Source organism: Chiloscyllium punctatum, chromosome 5 (genome assembly GCF_047496795.1).
Source record: "Chiloscyllium punctatum isolate Juve2018m chromosome 5, sChiPun1.3, whole genome shotgun sequence".
Classification (NCBI taxonomy): domain Eukaryota; kingdom Metazoa; phylum Chordata; class Chondrichthyes; order Orectolobiformes; family Hemiscylliidae; genus Chiloscyllium; species Chiloscyllium punctatum.
Window position 1 is genome coordinate 130,755,949 of NC_092743.1, and position 23,756 is coordinate 130,779,704.

Here is a 23,756-nt window from a genome sequence, read left to right on the forward strand (position 1 = left end):
GTTCCCACTGGAGGGAAAGTCAGGTAGAAAGCATTGTCAGAGCTAGCGGCTCAATTACTGGACACACAGGAAGGATTGGAAATTCTATTAATTCATGAACAATTTATAAAGTATAAAGATGACCTATTAAATGCATGTAAGGCGTGGTCAGATTTTCATAACTTTAGAAGGAAGAATGGATATTAATGAAAGAATATATAATAGAATTTAACAGAACATATGCAAGATTACAAAATTTCTTAATGGAGATTCCTAATGCACAACCAATAGTTTGAATTTGTACAACAAAAACAGAAATTGCTGGACAAACTCAATATTTCAAGTCCAGTGACCCTTCTTTAGAAGGGTTCTGAAGAAGGGTCGCTGCACTCTGTTTCTCTCCTTACCTGCTGCCAGATCTCCTGAGCTTCTCCAGTAATGTTTTGTTTTGTTTCAGATCCAGCATCCTCAGTACTTTGTTTTGTATATCTGTATTTGTGCTTTTCTGCAAGTAATCAACTTTTTTTTTGTCAAAGCAGTAAAGCAGAAGCTGTATTTCAGCCCAGAAGGTCTTCAAAGAAATTTTAAAGAGAATAAATTGCCTTCAACTCCTCAACTGCTGACTAGCCAAACAATCTTCCTTGCAAAGGAATTCTAGACTGATACTTAGAGCTTTGGATGTTCACACTCCACCCATAAAGCATACTGATAAACTGGTAAACCTAAACTGTTTTATGACTAACTAGTTACTAATTGCATAATCTCATTATCCTTTACGATTCTTTCTTACCTGGATTGAGAGCATGCCTATATTGTAAAGTATGCCTCCCCCTCCCCCACCTCTTAGTGTATGTGTGAAAAAAAACAATATCTGTTTTAACTTTAGAATAGTGTTGTTGTGGTCCATACAAAGTCAGGGTGTACAAACAGAGGGGGTTGGAAAACGTAGCAGCACTGTTAAAAAAATAAAACAAAATACATCAAAATCTGTTTATAAACAGGTGATGAGAATAGGGAGAGAGATTAATTTTAAAACTCTTAGTCTGTCTGTGATGTGGACACAAGTTTGTTCAACTGTATTGTGGTGGACAATGGATGCATGTCCATAGTGCCTGGAGTGGATCTGTTAAAATATTAGCTAGATTGTTTATGTAACAAGATCCAAGTCAAGGCTGCAGAATTTGAGACTTCTACTTGTCACAAGTTTGGGGATGGCTAAAAAGAGTGGTGGTTCCTTGTAACATAACAGGTGTAAACCTCCTTAAAGCACAACTGTAGTGTCAAATGAAATATACTTACAGTTCTGCATGCTCTCTATGAAAAAAGCTCAAATGATACTGGGTTTGGACCACAACAAGGCAAGTTTTTTTGTGGAGTCAGTGAAGAAGTATAGTTTACACAATCAGGATGTTATTGTATACTTTGAACAAGATATAACTTTAATTAAAATATTAGGAAGTGCTGTTGGGTAAAGAAATAGGAGTTTAAAATGAAAAAAAAGACATCAGCAGTTTGCTCATCAAACTTCTCAAACCTCAAAGTCCTACTCAAGGATGTAAGGAACAGTGGATATACTAAATTTATAAATGTGATCAGCAATAGACATGAGATATTTTTAAAAATATAGGAGGACACCTATGAACCTCCCTTAAGCTTGAGACTTTAAAAAGTTGTATCTGTAATCTTGAAGTTATGGGATAAGGAATAGAACATTTTCAACTTGCCCTTTGTAAAGGAGTATTAAGAGAGACAAGTGAGAGGAGAATTTTGTGACAGCAGTCAGCATCAGCTCAAGGAGCAGGCTATAAAAGGAGACAGGCAGGCAACAATAGCGAGAGGAGCAGGCAAGAGAATGAAACAAAAACAGAAATTGCTGAACAAACTTAGCAGATCTGGCAGCATCTGTGGGAAGAAAGCAGAGTTAACAGTTTGCGTCTCCATCAGCAAGAGAATGATCCTGGGACTGGCAGTCAGCATGAGCTAAAGGAGCAGGGGAGTAAAGGACTCAGAGACAGGCAGTCAATGGTAAAGCCAGCTAAACTGGAGCTAATTGGTGAGCCATTTTACCCACTGCAGCTGAGTATAATGAATCATGCAACAAATCACAACGGCTCACTGCAATAGAGTACAAGAAGGCCTTAGTAAATACACAAAATCTAACCGTGATATCAAAAGTGGGACATCATAAAAGTCAAGGTTGAATTGGATTTAGATTTGAGGAGCTGAGAAGCAGCAGTCTTAGATTGTAGTTAAATGTATGTTGAATAATTATTAAGTAAAATAGGAAGGTACAGTGGCATTGGAGTACTTTAGAATGTGGCTGGTAGACAGTTTATTGGAAAAGTTGGGAGTAATAGTAGCTGGCACTGTAGAAAATTGTAGAAATGTGTGATGGAAAATACGAGAACATCCTTGACTGATAAACTTAGACTCTGTTGGAGTATAGTTAAGAAAGTACAGTTAAGAATATCGTTAGAGAGAAGAAGGTTGAGAGGTGACTTAATTGAGACATATAAGATAATCAGAGGGTTAGATAGGGTGGACAGTGAGAGCCTTTTTCTTCGGATAGTGATGGCTAGCATGAGGGGACACAGCTTTAAATTGCGGGGTGATAGATATAGGACAGATGTCAGAGGTAGTTTCTTTACTCAGAGAGTAGTAGGGGCATGGAATGCACTGCCTGAAACAGTAGTAGACTCGCCAACTTTAAGGGCATTAAATGATCATTGGATAGACACATGGAGGAGAATGGAATAGTGTAGAATAGATAGGATTCAGATTGGTTCCGCAAGAAGGTGCAATATCGAGGGCTGAAGGGCCTGTACTGGGCTGTAATGTTCTATGATTCCTGAAGAAGGGCTCATGCCCGAAACGTCGATTCTCCTGCTCCTTGGATGCTGCCTGACCTGCTGCACTTTTCCAGCAACACATTTTCAGCTCTGATCTCCAGCATCTGCAGTCCTCACTTTCTCCTGTAATGTTCTAATATTCTATTCCTCTGCTCCACCTTTCTGATTCAAAGCTTCGTTGAAAAATAAGTTGAAATATATAGAAAAAGTGTGAATTTTATTCTTCAATTTTCATTTGAGAACAAGCTCACTGTGCTGTGGGAAGTTCCATTTGTTCCTGTAAGAGACCGTTCAGCTGAAATTTGCCAGATACCCAGATTTAGAACTCAGGATTTGGACATTTTTAGGGAAAACGGTAAACAAAGAGATATGAGAAACATTTATATGAATACTTGGATTATTTTTGATGTTGGTCTTAGTTTACAAAAATAACTGACAAATGTTTTTAAGATAAATCAAATAATAGAGCTAAATCAAAGAGACAACAACAAAAAATTAAAAAGAAAGTTTGAAATGATAGTTCTCATCATTTTTTTTAAAACAAGTGTATAAAATTATGACATTATGACATGAATCTTATATTAAATGTAAGGGATAGCATAGTGATTTAATTTGTGAGTGACCTTTGATCGCCCCAGGAACTGTTAAAGAATAAAAGAGAGCTTTACTATATATCCTTGAGCTGATGGAAGCAGTTAGTTTTAAAGAAAGCCTGGGAAAACATCAGATAGGAAAGTGGGAGGTTCAGTATTTGGGCAACGTAATATTCATAGGATAAACAGGAATATCCCTATAGCCATGCAGAAAATGCCAAGGTTAGCGGAAGTGTAAAGCCCAAGACAAGTTATGGAACTGGCGAAACTTTAAAACCTTAGTGGAGGACAGTGTTAAAATGACCAAACTCACTCAAGAATAAACAAAAGAGCTGAAAGGGCTGAATCAATAGTATTTAGTTAAGAGTTAAATCCTCAGATAAATTGTCAGAAATAACAGAGCCAAATGTGAAATAAAGACCACACTGGTCAGCTGACTAATGTTTGGAAAAGACATCTTCCTTTGATCTCTGATTCTAAAGGACAGTCAGCAATGATAACAAGTTGAAAATATGCATTGTTTGTATTGAAGCAAAGAGTTTTTAAAAACAGTTTCAACATTAAAGGGGAGCTATATTTCTGAGATGTGAAATGTCTAAGGGAATAGCAAGAAACCTGAGATACCTAACTGTAATTAAAAAAAAAACAAACATGCAAGAAATGCTAAGGCCTGAAATAAAATAGGAATGCTTGGTTTCTGTTTTTAAAAACAATGGTAAAAATCTTTTTATTGGGCAATAGATGTCCTCTTAGACTCATGTATGGGAAAGAATGGTAACAATAAAAAGAAAAGCTGGGAACAGTAAATGTGTCTTGTTTTGAGAACATAGAATAATGTATTGAGATGTAATTTGATTGAATATATTAAGAAGGATTTATAAAGCTTGTACTGAAAAGAATCCACAAGTGAGACCTGAGTACATGGGATAAAGTTTGAATAACAATAATTAAAATTTGGGAGGTATAAAGGTGAGAGGGGAAAGATTCAAAAGGGACTGAAGGGTCAACTTTTTCATGCAGCAGGTCATGTATTAATGGAATGAGCTGCCAGAGGCAGTGGTGGAGGCTGGTACAATTACAACATTTAAAAGATATCTGGCTGAGTATACGAATAGGAAGGGTTTAGAGAGATATGGACCAAACGCTGGCAAATGGGACCAGATTTATTCGGAAACCAGGTTGGCATGTAAAGGTTGGACCTAAGGGTCTGTTTCGATATTGTATATCTTTATAGCTCTCTGACTCTAATATTCACAAGCTGGAAACAGCTTAAGGGAAAGAGAGCTATAGGATCTTTTAAATTTGATTTGATAGTTAAGACATTTGTGCCTAAGTGCCAGTAATTGAAAATTAACAATAGTTTCTATCAGGAGGTTAACTAGAGGTGAGGAATACCATTACAGATAGATTCTGATCAGGTCACACATTTTACGGGGCAAGTGATTAAGGAAGTTTGTAAATGGCGAGGCATAAAACAGAATTTTCATATCCCCTACCAACTGTCAAGTTCAGACATGTCCAAATGAATGACAAGATGCTGAAGAAAACATTGGCCAAGGTCATTCAGAACACAAGACAGGGGCGAACAGACCTTTTACTGAGAGTCCTGATGGGACTCGGGGCAATTCCCACTGGGAGGACTGGGCTGATTCCATATGAGTCAATGACAGAAAGGTGTTGAGATTGTCAGAGGGTGATGATGACAGGTCATGAAAAAGTATGAAAGAAAAGGTTTAAAAAAACTGTGAGAAGGATGTGCAAGCAACTCTACAGGCTGAGTCAAGAAATTAGTGATAAGCAGATCATACATAAAAAGGAAATAGAGGCAGGAACAGCACAGATTTAGATGCCTAATGTAGGAAACAAAGCTATGTTAAAGGTTGCACCAGAGCAGCAGGAATTTGTGAACTATGAAGATCCTTATGAAGTGATCATACTTGGCATTATATGCACCATTATAGACATAAAAGGGAAAGGTCTTTGGAAGCGCTCATCACAGCTGAAGCATTTTAATAATTAAGTTACAATTTTGTCTAATCTTGACTGACCCAGCGAAGACATGGGATTGGTAATCCTAGCAGAGAGAACCAAGAATTCTGCCTGGCAAAAAGAGAGAACTGTGGTATAATACAAGCAGTGTGGACCACAACATCAAAGTTGGGACATTGGAAATAACAACAACAGTGCAAGTACATTTGCAGTGCAGTATGGGTCTACACAAGTAGGGAACTGGACACACTAATAATAATTAACACACTTTGACTGACATTAAGCACAGGATTGGACAACAAACTTGCGTTGCTTAATGATGATAATGATGGGACTTTGGGCAACTCCCACTGGTATGACTGGGTTGATTCCATATGAGTCAATGACAAGAAGGGTGACGAGATTGTCAGAGGGTGTTTATGATTGGTAGTGAGCAAATATAAATGGAACGATTTGTGAGAAGGCTGTGAGGTGGTACCTATCCATGGTCTTAAACATTTCTTATATAATGCAGCCCTGATGGTGCTCAATTCATACTTGTGCACTGTGGACAAACTTAATTGTACAGTTAATGATAGGAGGAGCTGAGTTCAACATCTGATCAGCTCAGCCTTCTTTAAGATACAAGAGTGATGCTTGACCTTCAAGAGTCAACTAAAGTCTTAATTGCTCAGAGCAATTGATGTCACCACACTTCTGCACTATAGTTAAATCTGGACAGTGTATCAAAAACACATTAGAGAACTAAAGAAATTCCAATAGACTCATAAGGCGGATTCATACACAATTACAGCTTGCCATTTGGACTGTTGTGTCTTCCCCAGACAACATAGATCTGACTATGCAAATCCTAATTTCAGCTCTTGGCACAATGACCTGGAAGTTATAGCAATGTAAAGCGATTACCTAAATACAGCTTAAATGTCTGGAGATATCTGCCTCAACCACATTTTCAGACAGTGAGTTTCAGAACTCAGCACATATGGATATATTTCAACTCAAATCCCTTTTCAGCTTCTACTTGTTATGTTAATTTTATGTACTCTGCCAACTGATTAATTAAAAATGTGCTTTCCTATCCACTCAATCTATGTCACTCATAATCTTCTATGCCTCTATCAAGTACCCTCTAAACCTTCAGTGCTCCAAACAGCAATCCCATTATACCTAATCTTTCTTCACAGCTTAGACCCTCCAGCACAGGCAATATCTTGGTACCCTCTCTAATGCAAGCACATCTTTCCCCTAAAGAGGGGACCCAGATTTGTACACAGTACTTCAGTTGTGACCAAACCAACATTTTATACAGTTCCACATAACCTTCCCCTCTTCTATTCTATGCCTTGGCTAAGTATCCCATATGCATTGTTCACCACCCTATCTACCTGCCCTGCTATCTTCAGGGATCTGTAGATGAGTGCACTAACCTCCCTCTGATTTGAGTACTCTCCAGGCTTCCATAGTCATAGTGTAATAGAGGTCTGCAGTACAGAAAAAAGCCATTCAGACTGTCAAGTCTGTGTTGTCAATTAGAACCACCTGAATATTTTGATCCCATTTTTCAGCATTTGTTGTATAGCTAGCCTTGTGTGCCTTGGTATCATAAGTGAGTATAATCCCTTACCTTGTTAGCCCTTACCAAATATATGACTTCACATGCTTGACCTCTGAGAGTTAACTAAAGTCTTAATTGCACAGAGCAGTTGATGCCACCACACTTCTGCACTATAGATAAATCTGGACAGTGTATCAAAAGCACTGGGTTGAATTCTACTTGTCACTGCTCTGCCCACCTGTTCGCCTGTCAATTTCTGTACCATATATGAACTTCTTGATCATGCTCTCTACGTTTCAGTCAAAATTCTTAATGTACACCACAAACAGCCTCTTCAGGGCTAAGAAGACCAATGGCAGAAACTCGCAACCCTGAGCAAACAACATCCTTGAAACAGCGGATAACGTTGATGACGCATTGTTGTTTACTTCTCAGACCTAACATCAAATAGTTTAAACAAAGGTCCCATTACAGAATTAGCTTAGAGAACTGAATGGGATATTATTTAAGTAATGAGAAAAGGAAACAATTGTCACTTAGCAATACCATTACATCATTACAGTATTAAAATCAAATAGAGAATATAGTTATAAAAGAACAAAAACTCACTTGTGCTTGTTAACCTCTTCCTTGGTAGTTTCAAGGTGCTCTTTAAATGTTTTGAGTTCAGTACGTAATTTGTGTTGCCTTTGTTCTTGACGGACTATCTCAGCTATCTGATCATTGAGATGCTTCTCAGTAGCTTGTAGGTTTGACTCCATTAAAATCAGCTTTTGTTCCTGACTGGCAAGCTCCTGAACTACAATTAGACATAAAAATAATTTAACTTGCATCGACCCCTATTAATACCGTAAAATAATATTCTGACATTTTAATACTGAATGCAAATACACAAACCAATTTTACTTTTATTTTCATCACTTGTTTTTTCACCTTCTTCCCTGAAAGCATTAATTCTCTGGTAGGCACAGTTCTCACAGGTATCTTGTTCTACACTAGTCATATAAATGTGCAAGACTTGTGTACTGGAAGGCCACTCCATTGTTAAGGAAAACAAATCCTGTTCCCTCTACATGCATTCCCAAAAAGGATAATAAACATGTGAGCAGCGAGCCCTGGAGCAGCACATGAGCTACAACCCCATAGCATTGCAATAAATCAGCCCCGGAGCAGGGATTGGGGAAGCAGTCCTGGAGCGGATGTGGGGAAGCAGTCCTGGAGCAGGATGTGGGGAAGCAGCCCCAGGAGCAGGATGTGGGAAAGCAGTCCTGGAGCAGGATGTGGGGAAGCAGCCCCACGAGCAGGATGTGGGGAAGCAGCCCCAGGAGCAGGATGTGGGGAAGCAGCCCTGGAGCGGATGTGGGGAAGCAGCTCCACGAGCAGGATGTGGGGAAGCAGCCCCGGAACAGGATGTGGGGAAGCAGCGCCAAGAGCAGGACGTAGGGAAGTAGCCCCAGGAGCAGGATGTGGGGAAGCAGCGCCAAGAGCAGGACGTGGGGAAGTAGCCCCAGGAGCAGGATGTGGGGAAGCAGCGCCAAGAGCAGGATGTGGGGATGCAGCCTCGGAGCATGATGTGGGGAAGCAGCCCCGGAGCAGGATGTGGAGAATCAGCCCCAGGAGCAGGATGTGGGGAAGCAGCCTCGGAGCAGGATGTGGGGAAGCAGCCCCAGGAGCAGGATGTGGGGAAGCAGCGCCAAGAGCAGGACGCGGGGAAGTAGCCCCAGGAGCAGGATGTGGGGAAGCAGCGCCAAGAGCAGGATGTGGGGAAGCAGCCCCAGGAGCAGGATGTGGGGAAGCAGCGCCAAGAGCAGGATGTGGGGAAGCAGCGCCAAGAGCAGGACGCGGGGAAGCAGCGCCAAGAGCAGGACGTGGGGAAGTAGCCCCAGGAGCAGGATGTGGGGAAGCAGCCCTGGAACATGATGTGTGGGAGCAGCCCCAGAGCAAGTGTTGGGGAAGCAACCCTGGAGCGGGACGTGGGGAAACAGCCTTGAAGCAGAACGTGGGGATGCAGCCCCAAGAGCAGAACGTGGGGGAGCAGCCCCAGAGCAAGTGTTGGGGAAGTATCCATGGAGCGGGACGTGGGGATGCAACGCCGGTGCAGGATGGGGAGAAGCAGCTGGGGAGCACGACGCAGGAGACTGGCGCAGAGAAGGCAGTCCTGGACCTTACCTTGGAGCAGCTGATTGGCTGTATGAAACAGACTGGTGTCTTGGAGCAGAGTGGGTATGGCTGGTGGACTGGAGTCTAGTGCAAGCCATCAGACTACATACAGAAACCCTGCACTCTTCTGCTACAATGTCATGTTTATATGAAATTTCCTATCTTACTGTATTGTCAACCATTTAATGATGTCCAATTTTTAATTTATTTTTAAACTCTATAAAGTAAAGCAACTACTTGTATTCTTTTGTTGTATCCAAGATATATGCCTAGGTACATGTCCTAAGATGTCGCCATAAGAGACAGACGTAAAAGCTTTTCTCTGCACTCCTACAATGAAGTACACATGACAATGAAGGATATTCTATTCTTTTCTACTCTATTCTAAACAAAATGAAACAGTAATCAGAAATAGGATTTCTTGTTGATTCTTCTCAGGAGTATATCAATTGCAATGTCCAAACTCTGATCAGTTAATGCACATTTTCTTTGTAATCGTGTGTTGATTGTTCACATAAATTCAATCAATTTGACAAACTGTTATTCACCATAATGTCTCTAGCCCAGAATGCTTAGGACTATATCATTTCAGGATTTCAGAATTTTCTAGATTTTCAAATGATACTGAAATGTTACAGTTGTCACACAATCATCACAGTTGTGTGTGATTCAAAAAACAGTGCTGGCATAAATATCTACCTGAAACATGAAACTGTCAGATAGCAGCATAAAATAGTAGTAAAAGTTGTTTTATCAAATACTGTATCTTCTTTGTTTCCATTCCCAAAGTATTGAATTAAGTAATGCTGATGATGCTGAGGAAATTGCTAGAGGTTGTAGTATATTATTGTATTTGAGGTAAGTTGAATTTGTATGAACACTGGAAAAGTAGGTCACTTAGATTGTAGGATGCAGAGTAACAGAGTGGTGGCATGATTGAAATAAAAATATATATTTAGTGGAGGGCCAAGAATTAATGACTCAACGATGAAACTGAATATACTGTACCAAAATTTACTTCTGAAACAAAAATAGGTGGTGAGAGGGGAAGAAAAGGGTTGAATTTTTATTTCGCTGAATGGGCAGGGAAGGCTGTACATCAGAGTTTTGACTGCCATTTTAACTTGCTGATCTGATCCCACCATCCATGGATTTTGGAAAAGGTACAGGAGTCATTTAACAGGGACGCACCCAAACATGTCAGTGCACCAATTCATCTTGCAAATGAGCTAAATAATATCCCAGTAAAAGGAAAGTGATTTTGGTTTGTTGGCACAGACATGAAGTGACGCAATCACCTGAGTAGGAGGTAGCATTGTAATGGGGTGCCATTAAAGTAGATGAAGCCATTTAATATTGTTGCATGAATGGATGAAGGCTTAGGTAGCTTCTTATGCAATGGTATGTAATGGCTATTGAGTGTACAAAGTCTATACAACATTAGCTTTCATGGCATTGAATCTCTTGGCAGGGAGTGACTCAATAGGGATTAGCTAACCATGGGAAAGGGGTCTGGTAAACACGATCATTCTTCTAAAGGTGAATTAGGCTCTCCGTGTTCATGAGGTATTTGGAGTTGCAAAACAGCAGTCATTCACACATCCAATACAGGCCACTAATCCTAAAGCTGTTAGTTTCCGAGTAAGGAGATATCCATCTATGAGAGAGGTGAGGAAATAATTCCTCTCTGAATCCTTAGAATTCCAGAGAATTGTGGAAGGAAAGTCATTGAATATATTCAAGGTTGAGATAAGTTGTAAACAAACAGGAACCAAAGGGAATCAGGAACAGGTGGGAAAGTGGAGTTTAGAGCAAGATCAGTCATGATCTAACTGAGTGACCAAGTGGACTTGAGGGGTCTACTCATAACAGGCATGGCAGACGTTTGGCTAGTGAGACATTAGTTTGCACTGTGGTGGCCAGCTCTGAGTCAAGGATTGCTTGCTGTGACTCAGAAGTCCCATCTGGCCTCACAGTTCCTGCCACATCAGAAGAAGACAATGGGATGGGGTGACGCAGAATTCGCTGGCTCTATTTTCTCAGGGCCCTCTTCTTAGCCAATTGAACATAGAACAGTACATCACAGTACAGGCCCTTCGGCCCTTGATGTTGTGCCAACCTTATATCCTATTCTAAGATCAAACTAACCGACAAACCATTCATTTTACTAACATCCATGTGCCTATCCAAGAGTCGCTTAAATGTCCCTAATGTATCTGACTCTACTACCACTGCTGGCAATGCATTCCATGAACCTAACACTCACTGTGTAAAGAACTGACCTCTGACATCTCCCCTAAACCTTTCTGCAATCACCTTAAAATTATTCCCCATTGTAATAGCCATTTCCGTCATGGGAAAAAGTCTCTAACTATTCACTGCATCTGTGCCTCTCATCATCTTGTACACCTCTATCAAGTCACCTCTAATTCTTCTTCGTTCCAATGAGAAAAGCACTTGCTCCCTCAATCCTTTTTCATAAGACATGCCCTCCAGCCCAGGCAGCATCCTGGTAAATCTTCTCTGCACCCTCTCCAAACCTTCCACATCCTTCCTATAATGAGGCGACCAGAACTGAACACAATAGTCCAACTGTGGTCCAACCAGACTTGGTTACTGCAGAGCTGCAGCATAACCTCATGGCTCAAACTCAATCCCCCTCCTAATGAAAGCAAATACACCATATGCCTTCTTAACAACTCAGTCAACTTGGGTGGAAACTTTGAGGGATCTATGGACATGGACCCCAAGATACTTCTGTTCCTCTACACTTCCAAAATGAATCACTTCACACTTTTCCAGATTGAACTCCATCTGCCAATTATCATCCGAGTTCTGCATCCTGTGAATGTCCCATTGCAACCTACAACAGCTCTCCACATTATCCACAACTCCACCAACATTTGTGTCATTGGCAGCCTTAGTAACTCAGCCTTCCACTTCCTCATCCAAGTCATTTATAAAATACACAAAAAGTGAAGTCCCAGAACAGATCCCTGCAGAACACCATGGGTTACCGAGTTCCAGGCTGAATACTTTACATCTACTACCACCCTCTGTCTTCTATGGGCCAGCCACTTCTGTATCCAAACAGCCAAATTTCCCTGTATTCCATGCCTTACTTTCTGAATGAACCTACCACGGGGAACCTTATCAAATGCCTTGCTAAAATCCATGTACACATCCACTTCATGAATATGTTTTGTCACATTCTCAAAGTTGAGGTTTCCTATTTGCTGACCTCTTCCAATGACCCCCAAACATTCAGTCTCCAGGAGGTCACAGCAATTGGCAAACATCTCTCAATTATCAGGGTCACTATCCACCATCTTTATATCTGACTTGCACGCATCCTTTGAGCAAAGGCACAGACTTTCAGGATGTTATGACCAAATTTAATATTATTGATGGTCTTTTGGTATAGATCTGTCATCAACTGAAATAATGTGGTCAAGTCAGAACATCTGTCATTGGATGGGGAAGTGACTTTGGTAACCAAGAAATTCTGAAGATCATCTGAGAGAATGAAAGTGGAAATTGTTAGCTTTTCTCTTGGCTGGCATGTATGGTCCAAGTCTGACTATTGTGAAAGAGTACTGTGAATTTGTGGGCAAGTTAGACTCTCAGATTGGGGTTCTTGGTCAGGTTGCTGTTCCAAATAGACATAACATCTCTAGCTTTTGAAATATGGAGAGTTTAGCATTATGAGATGTAGGCATCACTGGCTAGGCCAGCATTTATAACTTAGCGCTAATGTCCAGAGGACAGCTAGGAGTCAACCACATTGCTTTAGATTTGGAGTTATAGGTAAATCAGACCAGGTAAGAAAGGCAGATTTCTTCCTTTGAAGGGCATTAATAAACCAGATGGAGTTTTACAAAAATCAATTGTGGTTACATGGTTACTATTAGGCCATTCTTTACCCCAGATATTTGCACCAGCCTGGATTTTCAATCTGACAAGGGCAACATGGCATGGGCAAATTTTTTTTTAAGATACTTGGCAGAAGGATACATTTTTAGTTGTTTCAGTCTTTGTGGTCACCCTTGTTATGTACAAAATCACAATTTTCACATCATACACATCCTTGGATGCTGCCTCCTCTCTCCACCAGAGACAAGTTCATGAAGTTGCTACAGAAACCTCAAAGATTAACCTCAAAGACTGCAGGCAGTATATCATCAGTACCTGGGGTGTTGTCCAAAGGAAATGACTAAATAGCTTTGCTAAGATCCTCTACTGTAGGTTTACCTTTCAACTCTGTCATGACAGGCAATATTTCTATGATATCCCAGAACTTCCTTGGTGATCATATTCTCTCAATAAGAAGGGGATATTGCAATAACTGACACACGGAATAAAGCAATAAATGGCACTATATTTCTGGAACATAGAAAAGCGAACATTATCTTACCCAAATGAATTAACATTAAAGGACAACAATCAAATTCATTAACTGCTGAAAGAAATGTCTGGAGTAAAACATACATATAATCTGAAAAGGACTGTTTCTTCATTTGCTGTTAACCTCAAATGATCTCACAGATTGAAGACAACTTCTTGCCAAAAAAAAGATACAATAACACATTTGCAGTTCACAGAATCCAAGTTGCTATAGTATAGTAAGAGAACCTTTGGCCCATCACTTCTGTATCAGCTCTCTCAGCAATTGATGTAGCGCTAATCTCCTGTCTTTTCTCCTCACTCCTGCACATTATTTCTGCATTTATAATAATTTACTGTTCACCTGAAAGCCTCAATTTAACCAGCCTCCACCACACCACAAGGCAGCATGCTCTATATCTTAGCAACTTGTTTTGCGAAGAATTTCTCTCTCTACATCTTTGATTCAGTTATGGGTGGGAACCGTTTCTCTCTTTTTATCTGTCCAAAATAACTCATTAACTATTGCTTTCTTTTTCTTATCCCTTAGCTAATTTGTATTCTTGTTGCTACAGTCTGTTATCTTCCATGACCTATAAATTTCCTCAAAAGTCTGTTGCATGGTTGCTTATTACCATATCAAACACCGCTTAGACGTCCATGGACATGACACCAGCAGCCTTGACTTTACCAACTCCTTCTGATAACTCTTTAAAAAGCTCAAGCAAGTTAATTAGATTTGATTTTCTTTTAACAAATCCATGCTGACTTTTCCAAATTAAACGACATTTTTCCATACATTTATTAATTCTAACCTAAATAATTGCTTCTAGGAGTTTCCCCACCAATGTTAAATTGATTATTCAGTAACTTTGAACATGGTTGTAATATTTTAAATTCTCCAGCACCATCACCAAATCCAGGAAAGATTAAAAGAGTATTGACATTGATTCTACAATTTCCACTCTCCCTTCCTTCAACATCCTTGGATGCATCTCAATTGGCTTGAACTTGTCAACTTTAAGTACCAACAGCGTACCTAATGCCTCTTTATCACTTTTACATTTTTCAATTGACCGAGATTCCTCCTCTATCACCACGGCCCAGCCAAGAAGGGTGAGATTGTAATCCAGAGTAAAAATACTGAATGGCCAATCAATGAATGTGAAATGGAATGAAAACCAGTCAAACAATCTTCTGAACACTTACACTGTTTTGTTGTGGAAGAAATATAGAGTTAATGATTATACAGCACCACGGTTGCAGAAATGTTTAAACTTATGTCTTCCACAATTACACAGAGAACTTGGATTTCTAAATCAATACTTTTTAGTGGTGTGCTGTAATGAAAGCCAGTGTATAACAAGTATTGCTTCACCTTAAACAATATTCTATAGTTAAATCACTGGCATTGCGACAGTAAATGAAAATAAATGTGACATTTATGAACAATCAACTCAGCTGAAAAATCTGGGTGTGCCATGAAATTGTTTGCCTCACTGAAGTGTGCCATTTCCAGTGGAAACCACTGCTCTAACTACTTAACTGACTGCAAATATTTGTAGCTCATCTTTACTAAAGTTTGTACAACTATAGCGAGTAGTTGCTAAAATTATGCAGGGTTTTAAAATTCTGCAACATGGTCAATCACTGTGCAGTGCATACCTGAAACAGGTATTAGGGTTTCTGCAGATACAAATAATGTGTACAGAAGTGCAGTGGCAAAGCAGTGATATTGATTGATTAGGAATCTAAAGGTTTTGACTAACAATGACATGGTAAATTGAGTAATTAAAATAAGAAAGTAAGCAAAGGCAAGAATAGAGGTAGTGACTAAAATTAATAATGGAAATACAAATAATTAAGTTAATTAATTGTTAATTTTAAAATAAACTAATTAAGAATTCATGAAAATGACAGGGGAGATGATATGTTCTAAGTGCAGTATGTGGAAGCTTGTGGACACTATTGTGATCCAAGGCAAAGTCATCAGTAAGTAAATATCTGCATCTCAAGGAACGTTGGCTCAGAGTCAGTGCACTGGCAGTTAAAATGGAATGAATCAGCAAGTGCAAAAGTTATCCTTACACTTTCTTTCAAAGACAGTTGTGCCACTCAGTCTTCCACTTTGTTCCATGATCAGGGACAGGAGGGTGCAAATGTAAGTGACACTGATGTGAGTATTGAGAAGGCAGAAGTGGATGCATCTCAGCCTCAGCAATTGTCCAACAGTCTGCAGCTCTTTCAGCTTTTGTGGAGAAAAGCAAGGGCTGCAGGGTGAATGAAAAGACTGAAATTGGCAGCGTAATATCAAAGTTTGACAATATTTTACAAAGATTCTATAGTACCTTCTGGATAACTGTAATTGACAATCCAAATCTTCATCGCTATCAAGAGAGAGGGGTCCAGCTCATAAAACACTTCAGTTTTTATTTCATCACTTACAGGAGGCAACAATACCAAGGCTGGGAGCCTGCTGTGTCTTTGGTAGGATATAATTCATGACTATATATTGAAATTCATTGGACACTCAGCATATACCAACAATTAATACTAACATTTTACTATTTTTAAAAATGGCAATGAGAATTCTAGCTGTACTTCTGAAAAAAATTTCCAACTTTCACTTGTTAGGCAACTATTCTCTGCTACAATGTTATAATTCATTTGGCTTCTTGTGACAAATAGAACTGGAGTTAGGTTTTGTACAGGTTTGAGCGTTTATTTACAGCTACACATTACAAGCATACACTACTTAACCTACCAACTATACTTACAGTCTATATTCATTTATTAGGCATACAAATAAACACATCTACCTTAAAGTTCACCATACACTCAGTCATATTCAGAAGGCAAGCTAACAGCAGAGACTTTTCAAGGACAATTAGAAATGGGCAATAAATACTGCTCTTTCCAGAAACATCCACATCCCACACATGTATCCAGACTGTGCCACCCAAAATCCCCGACCTTCAATCTTCCCCTCCTTATCCTCTGGTCTCTATTTATGTCCTCAGTTGACACTACAAGTGATTTGTCAACATATTGGCATTACAGTGGCATGGATAGTGTACACTCTACATCCCCCTCTGCATGCAGAAATAGTCACATCGCAATTTGCTCCCTCACATTCCTCACCCAATTGCTTGCCCTTCAATTTTAAACGTGCTCCATTATTTTTGGAGATAATGTTAATGATTAAACACAATCATTTGCTAATTTTCAAAATAATTCTTTGGATGCAGCAATCGTTGTAAACAAAACAGAAAAGAATTATATAAATCCTGACCATTTATGGCAAATAAATATAGCAAAAATGACATATGCAACACCTCAAATTCTCCATAATAACCAGTTTCTTTTTTTTTGTTCTTCCTTAATTGGTTGAGGCACCAGCACAAACAGTAGCACGCTTTATTTACAATCCCTTTGGCAGACGTACAATTGCCCAGGGCTACAACACAATCTAACTAATGTTCAAACTGGCAGGTAATCTTATGTCAAAGGTATTTTTTTGATTTAAGATGATCAATAGATTCTTGTTTAGAGGCAATTTCTCAGATGCTTTCACCCAGTCTTTCTCACAGGTAACACTCACGGAGCTACGTTTATGAATTATGAATATAAAAAGAATGTTATTCCTTTTGAACAAAGGTTTCCTGCACAAAACAATTTTAGATCGATATCACTTAAAATACACCCATCTGCAATGACTGGTTTGCACTGAGAAAGATTGGGATTGACGCCTACGTTTTAAAATTTGTACCACAAAGAAACAATCAATCCAAACAATAAAAAATAGTTAAGGTCAAGATTACATTTCTTTTATTTAGTTTCATGTAAAAAGATAATAAATGCAATGTTCTAAAAAAATGCTTGTGTATAAAGTTTCCCTAATTAAGTTTAGACACCCATTTTAGGCATGTTAGAATATGTTTCCGTTGCAGCAAAATTTCCTGAAGAAATTAGGAATTCTAAGTCCCATTCCCAAATCTGGCATTTCTTATTTCCGTGGAGGATGGGGATGGCAGGGGTGGCGGTGGGGGGGGGGGGGGGGGCGTGGTTAGAGACTGTAGTTTGCACATATGCAGTTACTAGAAGCAGCTAGCCTTTAAATGATTAGCTTCCTTCACTAACATTGGATTTTGGAGCTCCTGGTTTCTGGAGCCTAGATTGTAGCCAGGGTGTGCAGAGCAGACCAAATAGAAGCAAATCTGGTTCAAATAAATTTCTTTTGAAAAGCCTGGATACACCTTTGGACAGGTATGTCTGCAAGTATAGTCTCAGGGGACCTTGGGTGAGTGTCAGGGATCTTTCGGTGAGGGTCAGGGATCATTTGATTGCGGGGGGAGGGGGGAAGTGTGTTGAGGGGCAATCTTTTTATCAGAGACATGTAGACTCAAAACATTAACTTGCTTTCTCTCCATGGTGGAAGTGGGTATTGCAGATGCTGGAGATTAGGGTTTAGATTAGAGTGGTGCTGGAAAAGCACAGCAGGTCAGACAGCATCTGAGGAGCAGGAGGAAGAGATGCTGCCTGACCTGCTGTACTTTTCCTGCACCATTCTAATCTTGACTGCTTTCTCTCTATGTATGCTGCCTGATTTGCTGTGATCTCCAGCATTTTTTATTTTGAGTACAGATTCCAGTATCTGCAGTAGTTTGCTCCTCAGGTACTCTTTGGATTTGGTTGGGGAACATCTTTATTAGAGGTTAAGGCATGCTTGTGTGTAAAAAGTGCATACATTCATTTAGACCAGCAATACGCTCAAGAAATTGCCCAAAATACAAGTGGTATTTCGTTTTTTTTGTTTCCTAAGTGATTGCTGGGCCCTTTGCTAAGATATTTGCACTATCGATGGTCATAGGTGAGGTGCCGGAAAGACTGGAGGTTGGCTAATGTGGCACCACTATTTAAGAAAGGTGGTCAGGAAAAGTGAGGGAACTATAGACTGGTGAGTATATCATCGGTGGTGGGCCAAGTTGTTGGAGGGAATCCTGAGGGATAGGATTTACATGTATTTGGAAAGGCAAGTACTGATTAGGGATGGTCAACATGGCTTTGTGCGTGGGAAGTCATGTCTCACAAACTTGATTGAGTTTTTTGAAGAAGTAACACAGAGGATTGTTGAGGGAAGACCTGTGGATATGATCATTATGGACTTCAGTAAGGTATTTGACAAGGTTCCTTGTGGTAGACTGGTTAGCAAGGTTAGATCATACAGAATACATGGAGAAGTAGCCATTTGGGTACAGAAATGGCTTGAAGGTAGAAGAAAAAGGGTGGTGGTAGAGAGTTGCTTTTCAGAATGTAGGCCTATGACCAATCATGTGCCACAAAGATCAGTGCTGGGTCCACTGCTTTTTTTCATTTCTTTAAATGATTTGGATATGAAGATTGGAGATATAGTTAGTAAGTTTGCAGATGACGCCAAAATTGGAAGTGTAGTGGACAGCTAAGAAGGCTACTTCAAAGTACAATGGGATCTTGATCAAACTGGCCAATGAGCTGAGGAGTGGCAGATGGAGTTTAAGTTAGATAAACGTGAGGTGCTGCATGTTGGAAAGGTAAATCATGGCAGAACCTATACACTTAATGGTAAGGTCCTGTGGAGTGTTGCGGAATAAAGAGACCTTGGAGTGCAGGATCAAAGTTTCTTGAAAGTGGAGTCGCAGGTAGATTGGATAGTGAAGAAGGCGTTTGGTAAGCTTGCCTTGATTGGTCAAAGCATTGAGCATAGGAGTTGGGAGGTCATATTGCAGCTGTACAGCCACTTTTGAAAGACAGCGTGCTGTTCTGGTCTCCCTACAGGAAGGATGTTGTGAAACTTGAAAGGGTTCAGAAAAGATTTACAAGGAGGTAGCCAGGGTTGAAGGGTTTGAGGCTGAATAGGCTGGAGCTGTTTTCCCTGGAGCATCTGAAGCTGAGGGGTGATCTTATAGAGGTTTACAAAATCATGAGGATAGGGTAAATAGGCAAGGTCTTTTCCCTGGGGTGGGGGAGTCCAGACCTAGAGGTCATAGGGTTAGGGTGAGAGGGAAAAGATTTAAAAAGGGCTAAAGGGGCAACGTTTTCATGCAGAGGGTGGAGCATGTATGGTGTGAGCTGCCAGAGAAAGTGGTGGAGACTGGGACAATTACAACACTTAAAAGACATCTGGATGGGTATATGAATAGGAAAGTTTAGAAGGATATGGACCAAATGTTATCATATGGAACTTAATTAATTTAGGATATCTGGTTGGAATGGATGAATTGGATTGAAGGGTCTGTTTCCATGCTGTACATCTCAATGACTCTATTGGATCTTGAGTACCTTTGAACTTAAGATGGCACTGTAATATAGCAATAGCCTGAGTCAGCAGCTGGTAGTCTCTTGGACACTTCCTTGGTCGCCATGCCTGGCTCCAAATCCATCTGGACTAAAAACCACAAGTACAAGTGGCTGTTTTTAAAGGTTGAGTTCATGGAGTTGTACTTGCTCCACCTCTGTGCACTCAACCCGGGAACAAAAATCAGGGCCTGTCACATACAGAAGTTTAAACTCTACTCCCAAAAATATATATCCCATGAATGATGATTATAAAATTCTTGATAATTTGTATCAAACACAATTATTGCCACCAAAACACTACCATGGTTTTGCAGTAGACAAGGAGCAATTCATCAGACGAATGAGACTTCAGGAATTCTTTCAAGATGCCAGCAGTGATCCTAGTGAGCCCACTGAAGAGCTGGAACAGTCATCACAGGGATCCGTAGAAGGGGGTACCAAAGAAGGAATCAACTTGGACCCCACCAGAAGGCCGCTGCCCTGGGCTTGACATGTATGATCAAACCATCAGGAAATATAGAAATGCCAGATTCGTCAGCCGCACCTACATGGTAGAGCAGAACATCACCCGATCACAACGCAACGCCATCCATGCTCTCAAAACCAATTACAACATTGTCATCAAACCAGCAGAAAAAGGAGGAGCCTTCGTTCTTCAGAATAGAACAGATGACTGCAAGGAAGTGTACCGACAACTGAACAACCAGGAACACTACAGGGAACTACTGGCCGATCCAACCAAAGAACACACCTGTGAACTAAACACATTGATCAGCACTTTGGATCCAGTCCTTCAAAGTTCCCTCCGCGCCCTCATCCCACATACTTCTTGCGTAGGCGACTTCTACTGCCTCCCAAAGATACACAAAGCCAATACACCAGGACGTCCCATCATATCAGGCAAAGGGAACCTGTATACAAACCTCTTTGGCTATGTTGAAGGCATCTTGAAACCTATTGTACAGGGAACCCACAGCTTCTGCCGCGACACTACAGATTTCTTACAGAAACTCAGCACCCACAGACCAGTCAAACCGGGAACATTCCTCATCACAATGGATGTTTCAGCACTCTATAGCAGCATCTCCCACAATGACAGCATCATGGCAACCGTCTCAGTGCTCAACACCAACAACTGCCGATCTCTCAGCACCATCCTACAATTCATCCGCTTTATCCTCAACCACAACGTTTTCACCTTTGACAACCAGTTCTTCTGGCCCCCATTGGGACCAGATTTGCACAGATATGTCAACATTTTCATGCACAGGTTCGACCAAGACTTCTTCTCTATGCAGGACATCCAACCAACAATATACACAAAGTACATTGATGATATTTTCTTCCTCTGGACCCATGGTGAGGAGTCACTGAAACAACTACACAGTGACATCAGTGAGTTTCATCCCACCATCAAATTCACCATGGAGTACTCTGTACTATCTGTCTCACTCTTGGACACATGCACCTCCATCAAGGATGGGCATCTCAGCACCTCACTTTACCTCAAACTCACGGATAACCTCACGATACTACACTTCTTCAGCTTCCACTCGAAACATATTAAAACAGCCATCTCCTATGGACAAGCCCTATGCATTCACAGGATCTGTTCAGATGAGAAGGAACGTGACAGACACCTGAAGGTGTTCAAGGATGCCCTCATAAGAATGTGGTACGATGCTCAACTCATCGACTGCCAGTTCCGATTTGCCACAGCGAGGAACCGTAATGACCTCCTCAGGACGCAAACACAAGCTGCAACTGACAGGGTACCCTTTGTTGTTCAGTACTTCCCAGGAGCCGAAGAACTACTCCATGCTCTTTGCAGCCTTCAACACATTATCAATGAGGATGAGTGCCTCGCCAAGACCTTCCCTACACCTCCACTTCTTGCTTTTAAACAACCACCAAACCTTAAACAGATCATTGTTTACAGCAAGCTGCCCGGCTTTCAGGACAACACCATGCAACCTTGTCACGCTGGACGCTGCAAGACGTGTCAGAGTGGGGACACCTCCCACCATGTATATGGCAGGTTACTTATGCGACTCAGCCAACATTGTCTATATCATACACTACAGGCAAGGATGTCCTGAGGCACGGTACATTGATGAGACCAAGCAGAGACCACAGCAACGGACGAACGGACACCGCACAACAATCAACAGACAGGCATGTTCCCTCCCAGAATTACCCTTTACTTTGCTCAAAAACTGCATGAATCTATGTAAGATTCTGTAAATCTACTTTTTAGATTAGAATTAGTCTGACCATTGTGGTACAGACAGGCTCACAGAGGGCAGCTCACACCTTAAGTGCATTATCTGGGCAAACATGACACCAATTGTTAAAGTTCACTTGAGAATATAACTTTTAACTGTTCTGCGATTTACACATGAAAGAACTGAAGACAACATGTTCCTTCTAAAAGATGAGAGTCTTAACAAACAATCCAGGTCTTTTTCAACATATAATTTCAGTTACATCACATTGTAAACTTTTGCTATAAATTCTGTTTCTCACGATCTTATACTCCACAACCACCTGATGAAAGAGCAGCATGCTGAAAGCTAGTACTTCCAAATAAACCTGTTGGACTATGATCTGCTGTTGTTTGTTTTTAACAATTATTAGTTTTTCTCCTGTCTTCCTCACCAAGTTAAATAGACTGGATAAGACTTTTTCATTGGAATTGACATGAGCTCCAAAATGGGTTTGCAACAATATTAGTCTCAGTTATATCTTGGTCTTTGGGCCACTCTTAAGATCTCCAGCTAAATAAGATATAATCTTGTATTACCCTCACAGATTAGGAAAATGTGCCTTTGAAAGAAGTTATTGCTTCACAGTTTTTTAATCTAAAGCATCTTGGAATATTTTTGTGTGTTAAGAACAATACATAAGTGTTGATATGATTGCTGTCAAACTCTATTCCCCAGTCATTGATTACATACCTCCCCATGGCAATGAACTGAGGACAAAGCAGATTACCCACAACCCGATGTCTCACTGAAGTGCCTGAGCTGCATTTCTGACCTCATCCAGTATCAAGACCTTCAATTTCCAACTCTGCAGCATACCTGTCTTTGCTGTGCCTCAAACTACAAGGGGAAACTCTCAATCATTGATTTTCTCTTTTCAGACTCAACTATTCCAATACACTGTTGGGCTGACTCCCAGCTGAATTTGAGTTCATCAGACACTCTGTTGTCCATATTTTGTTTGCACCAAATCCCATTAGCACATCACTTGCCCTTGCTGGCCAACCTTGGCTTGTGGATCTTTGACTTTAAAATTTGCATCCTTGCTTTCAATTTGTCTCACAGCGCCATGGACCAGGGTTCAATTCCAGCCTTGGCGACTGTCTATGTGAAGTTTGCACATTCTCCCTGTGTCTGTGTGGGTTTCCTCCGTGTGCTCCAGTTTCCTCCCACAATCCAGAGGTGTGCAGGTTAGTGCTCAGGGATGTGTGGTTTAGGTGCATTAGTCAGGGGTAAATGTAGAGAAGTAGGGGAATGGGTCTGCTTCGGAGGGTCAATGTGGACCTATTGGGCCAAATGGATTGTTTCCACACTGTAGGGATTCTATGAAAGTGTCAGTGTTCCCCATCTCTTTAAATGTGTCCAGAAAATTGCTCCATGATCTTTGAACTCCTACAACTCTTGGCTTAGTAAGCATGTGTTTACATTGGTCCACTTTGAACTCAGCTGCCTAAACTCTGGAATTCCCCTCCCTGAACCACTCTGACTTTCCCCTTGAAACATCTTCTGAAAAAAAAACTTTCCTTTTCAATCAAGTGTTTAGGTATCTACTCTAGTATATCATGTCACTTGGTCTCAAAGGTTCTTTGAAAATACTACTGGGAAGTGCCTTGACAAGATTTATTATGGTTTGGGATCTATATAATGC

At 40.5% G+C, this 23,756-nt stretch overlaps 1 protein-coding gene across 18 annotated transcripts in view; it reads right to left on the reverse strand.

Moving 5' to 3' along the window:
- LOC140477439 (uncharacterized) overlaps positions 1–23,756 on the reverse strand; it is a 520,360-nt gene that overhangs the window by 179,807 nt on the left and 316,797 nt on the right. For all 18 annotated transcript variants that reach the window (XR_011960730.1, XR_011960729.1, XR_011960728.1 and 15 more), the window contains one exon: positions 7,575–7,764. Coding sequence is in view for 14 of the 18 variants with exons in the window: in XM_072571355.1 (XP_072427456.1) it covers positions 7,575–7,764 (190 nt within the window). In the remaining 4 variants the exon portion in view is untranslated. The remainder of the gene's footprint in view (positions 1–7,574; positions 7,765–23,756) is intronic.